This window comes from Gavialis gangeticus, unplaced genomic scaffold (genome assembly GCF_001723915.1).
Source record: "Gavialis gangeticus isolate Ggan-Ray unplaced genomic scaffold, GavGan_comp1, whole genome shotgun sequence".
Taxonomy (NCBI): Eukaryota; Metazoa; Chordata; order Crocodylia; family Gavialidae; genus Gavialis; species Gavialis gangeticus.
Window position 1 is genome coordinate 28,754,924 of NW_017729006.1, and position 13,002 is coordinate 28,767,925.

Here is a 13,002-nt window from a genome sequence, read left to right on the forward strand (position 1 = left end):
GTTGTGCAAAGCAGGCCCTATTCGATTTGGATTCGGCCCGAATCAGGGACAGTGATTCAGTTCATTGCTTTGTATCACTGGCTCTGATTTGCTTTGGCCAAATCTGAATCTGAAGATTCAATGCTGATTTGGAGAACCAGCAATCTGGAGATAGACACAGCTTTAAAAGTTTTTTCTACATACCTCAAGGTACCAGGCGTGGCTTGTGAACATTGCAATGCTGGGGCAGATGGAGCATCTCACAGGAGTGTGGGGCCCCACACCCCATGCTTGTCAGCAAATCCGGAAGTGGAGTGGAAATACTTCCAGTCCACTTCCAGGTTCACTGGGGAGTGTGAAGGGAGGTTCCCCTGTGCTCCCCTAGTTCGGCAATCGGCCATGGGGGGACTCTGGGTGCCCCCCCAGAACCCAGGAGACACCAGTTGCTGAGCCGGGCGGGGGCGAGGGGGGGGGGGGTCTGGGAACTCACTGGTGGACCCAGAAATGAACCAGAAGTGCTTCTGGTCCACTTCTGGGTCTGCTGCTGATTATGCTGGGGAGCCCCCCGTGCTCCTGTGGGACACTCCATCTGCCTCAGCATCGCAGCATTCACCAGCCACCTGCTACCTAGAGGTATGCAGAAAAAACATTTAAAGCCGTGTCTATGTCCAAATCTCTGAATCGTTTCAAATCTCCTCAAATCGATTCAGAGGGTTCCGATTCAGTTTGGAGAGATTAGTGTCCTCCGATTCAATTTGGATTCAGAGATTCAGCCACTGAGTTGGGCTGAGTCTCTACCAAATAGAATCGAATCTCCGCCAAATCGAATCAGGGACCAAAGCCTTGCACAGCCTTAGTAAGTAGGCGTGTGGTACAGAGAGATAAGTGCTGATGTGTCAAAACTAATTTTTCTACTGGAGGCCTAAATTCAAGTTCTAGCTGTGGTCTCAATTCTGGATGTGTAGGGATTAATTTTTCCTTGTTTCCAACACAATAGCTGCTGAAGAAAAACTCAGGTTTGGAAAAGCAGAGGGATTCTGCTTTAAGATTCTTAGGTTAAGATTTAATCTGTTTTTTAAAAATGAACATTTATGGAAGCAGATGCACAGTACTTGAACTCACTCTCACTAATTCAAGATAATGTTATAATGCCTAATTTTTACATGCACCAACAATTTGAAATTTTAAAAATTTACTTGTGCTGTCAGGACAAATAGCACAGTTAGTGTAGGAAATTGTTCTACAAAATGCCTGGGTAGCAAAGGACCTGCTGTTCTTTGGCTTTACTTCTCTCTCTCCTTCTTCCCCCACATCCACCTAATAGTTTCTCTAAATTAGGGAATTTAGCACCGTGGCCTGGATGAGTAGCATGGGGCTTATCCGAGGGCTGGATTGGGCCCAAGGACCCACTCCTTGTCTCATTCTGTAGGCTGGAACTGGCCTGTGGATGCCCCCATGCCATGGGTATACATCTGTGTGGGTCTGACCAGATGCAGTGGCAGTACTGCGGGGCAGATGCCAGGGTTCCAGAAGCCATTTGATACCTCTGCTCTAAATGATACAAAAATAATACTTTTCTTGTATATGTTAATTTTCAAATAGGACTCATATTTAAATATGTACATTAAGATGTTTAAAAAGAGTACCCTACACAGGCTCCAAAGTACATCAATTCATCTTCATAACCTCCAGGCATAGCAGGAAAATCGTTATTATCCCCATTTGACAGATAGCCAGGATTAGTCCTCAGAAATTCATTGTGTAGATCCCTAGACTGCAATATATGTACTTATGATCCACTACCAATTAAATACAATTTATTTAGTGCTGAAGTTTGTGTAAACTTGTTTGACTGCACTTAGTATTCAATGTTCTGTAAAACTGTTTTAATATTTGACAGCCATAATTGCCCAAGTCTGTAGGAGAGTTTTCATTGAGTAGAGTGATAGAGAACTTTAGGTCTGTTATTATCTTCCTATAACCATGTACCTCCTATAGCCATCACACACATGCTGTGAGACCATAAAATGACACTGAAATAGAATAATAATTTTACACTCATTTTGCACTGGGGAAAATACTAGGGCTGTGCAAAACTTTGGATGCTGATTCAATTCAGAGGAGATTTGACCCAATTTGGTGGCCAAATCTCCAAATCTGAACTGAATCAGGGGACCAGTTAAAAGGTCCGAATAAATTTGAAGCCCTCTGAATCAATTTGGAAAAGATTTGGAGAGCTTCGATGATTTGGGCAGTCCCCAGTGGCTGCAGCAGGGAGCTGGACCCAGACTCCAAGCCGGTAAGTAGGGGGTGGGTGAGGAGGGGCTGGCCCCCTGCACAGTGCAGGGCAGTGGGGGGCAGTGGGGATCACCACCCTGCCTGGCAGGAGCTGGTGAGAGGGGACTTTTTTTGTTTTTTTTAAAGGACTGGGAGCTGGGGCGGGCAGGGCAGCCATGGGAGAGTAGATGGAGGTCAGGGGGCTCATGGCAGAGCCACCCACGTGGCTTGGGGCAGTGGAGGACAGTGGGGATCACCCCCACCTGGCAGCAGCCGGTGAATGGGGGCTTTTTATTTTTCAAAGAGCCAGGAGGTGGAGCCAGGTGGGGCAGCCATTGAGAGTGGGCATGGGATGGGCCTATGTGACTTGGCAGCAGCCGAATCTCTGAATCAGTTTTGGCCGAATTGATTCGAGACAGTGATTTGAATCACCAGATTGAGTCACGCTCCCCCAAATCGGCTTAATCCGAATCTGAAGAGAATACTAGTCGCTTTGCACAGGCCTAGAAAATACCTACATGGTGTAAAGGGCAACAGAAATTTAAGTCCTCTGTTACAAATCAGCATGTTCAGACCTTTAAAAGTCTGACTGGAGAATTTGGATGTTATCATTAATAGAACACACACACTTAATAATGAAGGCTAATGCATGAACATGTGGCCATCTTACTGGTTTGCACCGAGGACAAGAGCCTGCTGTGTTAAGCTAATGAAGTTTTTCCTCTGCTCTGGGAGGTAACCTCTGGTGTATCTGATATGACCCATGGTGTCTATATATATGTGTGTCTGAGTCTTTTTTTTGGAGAACTATTTCATTTACCTTCTAAAATTCCACTATAAGTGGAGAATACTGATGCTATTATTTTAAAAAATATATTCCAAAGGAATGCAATGCTTAGGAAAAGTGTGAATGGAACCATGGCAATGGCTTTGCTCTTAACAATCTCCTGATATGTCCCTGAATCCTAACCTGGAGAAACCACTTCTCTAGATTCAAAATTGATCATTCAGTGTCCATATCTATTCAGTCCTTGATCTCTCTAACTAGCATACCAGTTGGTATTCAGTGATGACAGTATTTGTCACTTAAGCACTACAGAGACTATCAGGTTTTTATTCAAATGGAGATCACCAAACAGCTATCTAACAGTAACAACTTTCAGTCCCAACCCAGCTAATGTGCATTCAAACCACTGGTCTACAAATGAAAACTTCCATATCCTATTATTGGTCCCTTGACCCATCTAATCAAGAATTCAAGAGCAGATCAATCATTTTTAAGCCCAATGCTCAAGAGTTTCAATACCGTGTAAGAATCAGGAAGCATCAGCAAGGCAGAATAGATTAGGACATCAGCAATAGCAGGTGTACTTCACAGCTGATTGCTGCTGGCTGACTGCCTGCTTGCCACTAGGAGACCACAATTAGCACCCAGTGAAGGATGTGAAGATAAGATGTTTTCAGCTCCCTCTATCAACCTCTCACGAAGGTCACATTGTGACTGCAGGGAAAGGCAGCAGACAGACTGCCTCAAAGCTAGGAATCAAGATGACACAGAAGGTCATATGTTGGAAGGTACATAAAAAGCCGCTGTGGTTTCAGCACGCCTCTCCTCTCAGTTTCTCCAGTCATCACCAGTGAATGAGCTGGGAGTCACTCTTAGACAATCCTGGCATTTGTATCATCTGTGTTACAGAGCCTGGTTGTTGGACTGTTTGTGGGAAGCCCAAAGTAATATAAGCATTGCTGGCAGCTGACTGAGCAACACAGCTCATCATACCACTGCCACCAGCAAAAAAGAGAGATCCAGGAAGGGGAAAAAAATTATACTGGTTAAATTATACTTACCCTGCACTAGCTGTTGAAACTGTTTTATGTATCCAGTCCTACCCTGTGGTAGGTGGAAGCTTAACTGTCGTGGTTTAGTTTTGGTTCATTCAAAGGTTGGGTTGCCTAGTTTAGATTCCACTTACTGCAGGATAGGAGCAGATGCATGAAACGATGATTCCAGAGTGGTTGACATACTATAAGCTCCACCCCATCCCACGCCTTTTCACTTGAAATCACTAAAACTAGACTAACTGTACCCTGACAGTGATAACATGGAAGCTACAAATAAATCTGTTTGATTCTGGTGAGAGACACCCCACTTTGTCTTGAGAAAGGGTACAGAATAGGCACCATGAGAGCAAGAATGGTAAGGAATATTCATAGCTTGGGGAGACTAAAAGGGAGAGCCTGGTAAGGACTAGGTTTGGACTAAAAAGAGAAGGGGAGGAACTGTCTGTTTTACGGGTAAGAGCCTGGAATGGCTGTGGGGGGGCCCTAAACATGGAGAGTCCCATAGTTTTAGAGCATGAGTCTCAGGCTTTGGACACACATACTTCTGTAGCACTATATAAACTCCTATAGCACTACAAAAAGCAAGTGGTATGTGTAGGCTACTTGTGCTACAAAGACAGTGGATCTGTCACAGCAGAGTTCGTGTTTCAGATAGGAACTTTTTTACAGCGCCATATGTAAGGTGCATGGTTACATAGGATCACAGGCATAGGTGACATGTGGGGGGGGTATGGGGTGGCACGTGCCCCCCCCTGAGTTTGGCCCTCGCTGGCTGGGGAGTGGGGAGTGCCAGTGGCACTTCTGGTGTTGCTGCTGCTGCTTTTGGGGTTGGCGATAGGCTGCTGGGGGACCACCCCCCTGAAGTTGGCGATCAGCCGCTGGTGCCCCCCCCGCAGAGGCAGGAGGCACCAGTCGCCCATGAACAGGAAAGTAGGGCTGGAAGGGACCTCATGAGGTCATTTAGTCCAACCCCCTGATTAAACCATCCCAGCCAAATGTCTGCTTAACTTGCTCTTGAAAACATCCAAGGATGGAGATGCCACAATTTCTCTACTAAGCATGTTCCTATGCTTGGCCACCCTCGTAGTCAGAAACTTCCTCCTAATGTCCAATCTAAATTTCCTGTGCTGCACTTTGAAACCATTAGTCCTGTCCCCTACAGTCATGAACGATGCATGCCCCCAGAGGCTGGGGGGGCCATGGCAGTGGGGGCACCGTGGTGGCGAGTGGGGAGCTTCCACAGGTGGCTGAAGCGGTGTCGGCGGTGGCATGCACCCCCTATGCATCACCAATGCCTACAGTCATAGAGAAAAGCCTATCTCCATCCTCTCTTGTAATCACCCCAGGTATCTGAACACTGTTACCAAACCTCACCTCAGCTGTAGCATTACAGGGGTCTCTCAGGCTCCCTGCACTCCAGAGGGCTCTGCTGCCCTTCACACCTCTCCAGCCTGTGGGGAGCAGGCTTGCAGAACAGAGCTTTGACAGCTGCTACTACAGGACAAATACTTAGGCCCAGGGCAGCAGCTGTGGCTGGCAAGCGCAGCCCCCTGATTGATGCTTGTGGGGATGGTGTGACTGAAGAGATCATGCCCTGTCTCTATTAGTTGTCCAGGGGCTGCCTCTGCCATCACTGCCTCCAGCTGGTGCCTGTGGCAGCATAAGCTAAAGACATCTTCTCTGCCAAGTCTCATCACCCCTTGACTGGAGAGGCTGCCTTGGCATCTATATTGCACTCCAGCCAGGGGCAGGGTGCACGTGTGCATAACTCCATAGTGTTCTGGTCGATAGTACTACCAAGCGCTCAGACATCCCTGCATCCAATTCTTCAGGTAAGGAGTTTTAAATCACAAGAAGGTACTGAGCTTCAATATACTAGGTTAAACTCAGGCTAAAGAGAAACTGGGTGACCAGGCACATCTTGAAAAAAGATACTGTCAAACTTGGTACAGAAAATGGGCTCTGTGTCTGAAAAGCTTTGTACCAAATTTCAGCCTAGAGAAATTATTTACAAAGCAAGTACTACAGTCTGAACGTCAGCGATTAATAGAAATGCAGATGTAGTCTAAAACAGTAGCTTGGATACATCACCAAAGTACTGCTGGTATTGTCATCGTCATCAGAATTATTACCATATTTGTTAGGCAAAATAATTTCAATTATTATCACCACTGATTTATTATGTTCTTCACTACCTTTGTCATCAATGTCACTCCTTTAATCAGCTCTCATAACTGATTAACAAAGAAAAACAACTGCTCATCAAGAATATTTAAATCAGTTCAGCTGTGCAAATGAAAGATGAAAAATGCATACAATTCTGACAGAAATTTGTATGCCTCCAGTAACACTGTAATTATTAGTGCTGAATATTTTATTTTTAAAAATGGCACATTTTCCGCTTTCCTCTTCCTCAGAGGCCATTGTAGATTTAGCAGACTACAGAGATGCTGGGTCCCTTTGGGAGGGAGAGAAGCTCCATGCTTCAATAATGACTGAGTTATGCCTCTGCTGCTGGCCCACATATAGTTAGCAAAGTCCTGAGAGAATATGCAGTTCTTCTGAAGGGTCTCCCAACCTAGCACAAGGCAGAGGGAAATAAAGTGGACGAATGGAGCAGCTTCAAGGATTTCTTTCCACTACCAAGTAGAAGGTTTTGAAAGTGGCTTTTTTCCCTGATCTTTTCTATTTTACTTCACTGACAGGTACTCTAATAGCTGCCTTTCCAGCATACTTTGCAAAGTGGTCCTTTATTCCTTGGAGGAACACAAAGAGATTATGCAACGATGTGACCCAAACGAAGAGCCCTTCTAATGGCATTGCCACATTTGTACACTCTTTTATTTAATAAATGTTTAATAAATGTTTGGGTCTGCAGACAGACAGACATAAACATACTATGTTCATTAGCTCTACTATATGTGTGTAGTTATTAGGGCTGTGTGAAGCTTCGGTCACTGATTTGATTCGGGGGAGATTTGGCCTGATTCAGCAGCAGAATCTCCTAATCTAAACTGAATCAGGATTCAGAAAGATTCAATGGTTTGGACATAGACACAGCTTTAAATGTTTTTTCTACATGCTTCAAGGTACCAGGTGGCTCATGAATGCTGAGATGCTGTGGCGGATGGAGCGTCCCACGGGAGCGTGGGGCAGTCCTCAGCACGCTCAGCAGTGGACCTGGAAGTGGACCAGAAGAACTTTCCTCCCCACCTCTGTCCCCTGGCTTGGTGACTGGTGCCTCCTGGGTCTGGGGTCCCCCCATGGCTGATCACCGAGCTGGAGGAGTGCAGGGGGAAGGGGGGTCCCCTACATGCTCAGCAGCAGACCCGCAAGTGGACCAGAAGTACTTCCGGCCCACTTCTAGGTTCACTGCCAAGAAAGCAGGGCCTCCCCCCCATGCTCCTGTGGGACTCTCCATCTGCCCCAGCTTCTCAGCATTCATGAGCTGCACCTGGTACCTCAAGGTATGTAAAAAAAACATTTAAATTTGTGTCTCTGGCCAAATCGCTGATTCTCTGAATCAACATTGAATCTTCAGATTCAGCTGAATCTAACTGGGACAGTGATCTGAATCAACGAATCAAATCACTGTCCCCGATTCCAGCTGAATCCGAATTGAATATGGCCCGTTTTGCACACCCCTAGTAGTTATGTGGGACAAAGCCCAGACAAAGTCTCACTGATAATAAACAAATATTCTCCTTTAGTCCAAAGCTTTCACTTTTTCAGCTGTGTGCCCTGGATTCTGTCTCATGTTTAGCAGTAAGACTTTGGGGCCCAAAATCTTTTTTGACATAACTCTACTTACAACAATGGAGGTATGACAGCAGAGCATTTTCTCTCTTTTCTTTAGCAGGACAGACATTAAAGGACAGTACTTATATAAAGACCCTTGTTTTTACTTAGCAATGTTTTGGTACAAGCTGGGATATGTTCCTTCCCTTCTATGGAATAATTGCTCCCAAAAAGCAAAGTGATAGATTTCCAAAACAATAGGCATTTTGCCCATTTGGTACCCTGCGTAATTGGAGAGAAGGCAAATATCAATCAAAGGTTGGCACTGCTTCAACAACCATAATAGAATTTCTCACCACAGACATCTGTGCTGCTGTCATCCATTCAGGAGGGATGTGAAAGTGAGCTCCAGCTGAGTCTCCCAATAGAATGATCCCCTTGGACTCTGCACCTAATAGGAAAGATATGATTAAAGGTATAAAAATTCCCTTGGACTTTTGTCACACCATAAAGCAAAGCACTGCACAAGAAATCAACATGAAGATAAAAAGAAGTGGTGCTGATAGATTCAGCGTGTTGAGTGCAAACAAGGCACTGGCCACTGTTTTTGTTTGAAATAGCTTCATTTCGAGTCCTGGAATGGAATTTTCACTCCATCTGCACCGAAAACCTGCTGGAAGAGATGTGCCAACAACCTGAGAAAAACAAATGGGTATGCAGGATGAATAAGAGAGAGAACTTCTTGCTTAATCAGAAAGATTTCATAGAGTTTTACTCAAGGCTGGAAATTTTGTTTTAACACAGGCCTAGGTGTATAGCTAACATTCATTTTTACTCTCTATGGAACATTCATTAAACTACTTCATATCACACATTTAGGGAAATGGGAATATGTAGGGAGTTGGTAAAGATGCTTTATATTAACACTAGATGCTAAGCCCCTTTCTGAGATGAGTAATTTCATCAGAGCACCCTGGGCTTTTACTAATTAATGTTACTTAGCGCTATCCTCCTCCTTTTATAGAACTTTTCATCCAAAAATGCAAAGTGGTTTACCAGGGAGGATTTCACATCTCAGTCACTAACATAATGCAAGCCAAGGTAGGTATTAACTGAAAGTTATTATTATGGCTGCTTAATTGTAATATAATATTTGCATCTGTATATGTAATTAGCATAAATGAAATAAGGTGGTAATTCTCAATCCAAGCAATGTGGTTGTCCAGGTGGGCATGAAAACTGAACAGTCCTTTCATTCCTGAAGGGATCCCAACAAGGTAAGCTTGAAGAACATTGTCAGTAGGTAGAGAAGGCATCTCCAACTCCTGCTGTCCTTGCTGGACTTGATTTCGGGGTAGCAAAATTCAAATTCCAGTGCATTCAAAATTAAATTTAATTGTTAATATAGATAGGTTATATAATATAACTTGTTGTGGAAATCACAAAAAATGGCATTTTCTGTGATCACCAGGAAATATTGCATTGGCTGCAATTTCCTGCAAAATCAACATACCCCACCTCTGTCCCCAGAGTATTATTCATATAATATGCTGTTTTAAAATGTCCCAATACTTATTGCAATACAAAGAGAACACAACAATCACTGCACCCATAGATCATATGATTGAGAGTTACTGTCTGCAAGGGATGTAGACTCCAAATTTCCCCTCACTTATTCTCACATTAAAGAAATGAATTTGCCATTTTTGCCAGTACAAAGAAGCTGTGAAATCTGCCATCTTTTCTCAAGGTTTGCAATGACCATGACAGCTTGTATCAAAATATTTATAAAATACATTACAAATAAATATTGTATACAGCATGTCTTATATTTAATGATTTACCTTTACAGAATTTATGCTCATATGGAATTCCATCTTTTGGATCTACACCCTGTTAGAAGAAAAAAAGAGCAGAGTATTTTGATACTCATAAAGTGACAACACAAAGCAGATATCAAGAATTTAATCACTTTTGCATATTTTCATTCAGGAATTATTATATAATTATAAAGCTAATCTAATGTCACTGGAGATGCATTTACATATTTAAGTTTTGTGTAACTTTTTTGGGGGTGGAGAGAGGATCTGTTAATTCTCTTTATTTTTGACAGGGGTCCCAAAGAAGATTAAAATTCTTGCTGTGTCACTAGAGTTTGATGTCAAATCCAGAGTTAATCTGAACAGTATGTCATCTGGGAACTTTCAAGTGTTGCCATAAATATAAGGAGGAATTTTAACATGCAGATGTTTTTAAGCTATGCTTATGGAAGCATTATGATAACATTCATGAATCCATTTCAGACATTTCACTAACATGCTTTCACAAGAAAACTGAGGCTTTGGAGGGGGAAAAAGAAGAAAAAGCAAAGACACAAAACCAGAAAATACATATTCACAGTTTTAGTCTTTCAGAGCCATAATTTGTAATATATTTGTACATTTTAGTCCCCAAAAGTATTATTCTAATCCAAAAGTAACTGGAATTACTTGAGTGGGATTACTTTGGCTATCACAAATTGGCAAATATATGAGAACAGTCTAATCCAGTTAGAAAACCAGGTTAATATAATACTTGCAGATTAATTCTAATAGAGAAGAGGGAAGAAGTGGGAAGAAATTTCAATATTTAACTTCAGTTGCTTACCCATATGCCGTTACAGTTAGTGTCACTTTCCACATCCCAGTTATGTGGGCTAAAATAGAGAGTTGCAGAAAGAGAGATGACATTACAAAAAGAATAAAATAGGGTTAAGGGGAAACATTTTGGGGAGTTCTCAAGAAAACCAGCTATTTGGGTCTATAAGAATATAATATCAGACCCTTGTGTCCACTGGGGTTCATCAAATTATCATGAAAATAAAGTATTTTAACGGAATAACTAGAAATTTCAGATTTTACTGATGTCTAGAACCCAATGCTAAAAGCTGATAAAAAACCTATATCAAGATTCATGCTCTCAGCTACCACTAATATTATCTGGGACCTATATCTTCTAGTTCATTAAGAGTTCAGATCTTATTCAAATAAATGAGGACCTGATCCAAGGCCCCTTGATATCAGTGAGAGCTTTTTTAGTGACCTCAAAGAAAACTGGACCAGCCCACCAGGAAGTGAATTAGGTCAAGCTCTTTTTATATTTGGGTCCTATCTAAAGCTTCCCCTATTACTTACGGCTGTAAAGCTGATAACCTCTGCACAGTTGCGTTTTGTGGCACAAAGGGATATAATTATGCCGAATCTTAGTGACTAACCTAGTTTAGAAGCCAGGTTTTGAAACATTCTAAACATTCTAACATGCCATTAATACCTGTATACAAAAGCATGTTAGTGGAAACTTTTCTTGAAATTATTTTATATATTTTATATTATGTAGTAAAGTAAGAGGCTGAGGGGACCTTATTCACACTTATACTCAGGTGTGTTCACTGATGATTCCATGCATGTAAGTCTCAGTGATGTTACCAGGAATTATTTACTGTGTCTACCTGAATCCAAGATGACTTCAAATTTAAGATGACCCCCAATAATTAAATACTATGTATAGAAAATTTATAAATTCATTATAATTTTACAGGTACAGAATCTAATGATCAGAGTCATCTTAAATTTGTCCCCACCACCTGCTCCCCACAACCTCTGCCCCCTTCCCTTACTACCAAACACGGCTCTGGCTCCATTCCCTTCCATGGCATGGAGCACATGGAAACAAGACCTCTGCCTGGCTACATGGCAGTGTCCTAGGGCTGGAACTGCAATGCTATTGATTGGCCAGACAGGAGACAGAGCCTCCATGTGCTGTGTGCCCCAGGACCCAGAGCTGGGGGCCACAGCTAACAGTGTGTGTGTATGGAGGAGGGGGAGCAGCTTCTTGGGGCCAGAGCCAGAGCTGCAGCAATCATCTGCTCCCTGCCCCACCTTATACTTAAATCCAAGATGAAGGAATTCCCTTCCCCCCCAATGCTGAATGAAGGAAAGAAACTCATCTTGGATTCAAGGAAATATGGTACCTCATTTGGGGAACATATCACTTACCTTGAATTTTCACCAGTGTTAACAAGATCAGGATATAGCCCTTGATCTAACCAGTCACTTCTGCTCAGAACTCCCACAAACATTGGTAGGAACTGTATATTTGGGCTGGCAGCTGTATCCACAAAAATCCATAAGATATTTATGCTTGTACCTTTTCCTTTTTCAATGGATTTATTTTTGCCTTTAGGTCTTCTTGTACAGCTACACCAATTTTAGCGGGAACTAATGAGTTCACATAAGGCAGGGGCAGGCAGAATAGGGCCTGCGGGTCAGATCCAGCCTGCCAGGTGATTCCATCCAGCTCAAGGCCCCTCTGTAAACCAAAAGAAGTATCCTGGCCCTCATGGCCCCTCTGAAAGCCAGTGCCTCCATGCAAGAGGTGCGGCTGTGGTGGTTAAGCAACCAACCCCCACTCCAGCCTTGCCTGACCTGCCCCCAGCTCTAAGGTAGGGAGAACTAGAGACAAGAAGCCTCTGCATGGCACAGGCTTTTGCCTGGCTACCCCCCAGCCCTCCTTCCTTAGAGACTGGAAATTCAGGTAAGGAATTGGGTGGAAGCTTGGAAAAGTGTGCTATAGGGCTGGCCCTGCTCGCTGCCATCATGTGTGTCCAGAAACTTAGGTGGGAGTGCACAAATGTACACTATGGGGCTGGATTGGCTGGTCCCACTTGCTGCCACCATGTGTGGCTGGGGAATCAGGCAGGAGAGCAGAAATGCATGCTATGGGGTCAGGTAAGCTGGTCCCGCTCACTGCCTCTATATGCAGCCAGGGAATCAGGCAGGAGTGTGGGAATGCATGCTGGTCCTGCTCACTGCTGCCACATACAGCTGGGGATTTGGGTGGGAGTAGTATTGGGCTGGGTGGGGTTGGCCACACTTGCTGTGGCCACATGCAGCCTGAGATTCAGGCGGGAGTGCAGAAATGGGTTCTATGGGGCTGGAAGGGCTGGTCGCACTTGCTGCCGCCACCTGTGGCCAGAGACTTGGGTGGGAGTGCAGGAGCTGTGCACTATGGGACCAAGTTGTGCTGGCCTCACTCCCTACCACCACATGAAGCTCTAGGGACTTACATACTCCAGAGACTCTGAGGACCCACCCCGCTGCCCCCACATACACCCATACCCTCCCACAC

General features: G+C 43.9%; 1 protein-coding gene across 2 annotated transcripts in view; it reads right to left on the minus strand.

The window, feature by feature from the left end:
- Positions 1-13,002, minus strand: part of AOAH (acyloxyacyl hydrolase) — a 201,989-nt gene that overhangs the window by 101,557 nt on the left and 87,430 nt on the right. For both annotated transcript variants that reach the window (XM_019509056.1, XM_019509057.1), the window contains exons 10-12: positions 10,483-10,531; positions 9,681-9,729; positions 8,193-8,287 (exon numbers count right to left, since the gene is read on the minus strand). In XM_019509056.1, coding sequence (XP_019364601.1) covers positions 8,193-8,287; positions 9,681-9,729; positions 10,483-10,531 — 193 coding nt within the window. The remainder of the gene's footprint in view (positions 1-8,192; positions 8,288-9,680; positions 9,730-10,482; positions 10,532-13,002) is intronic.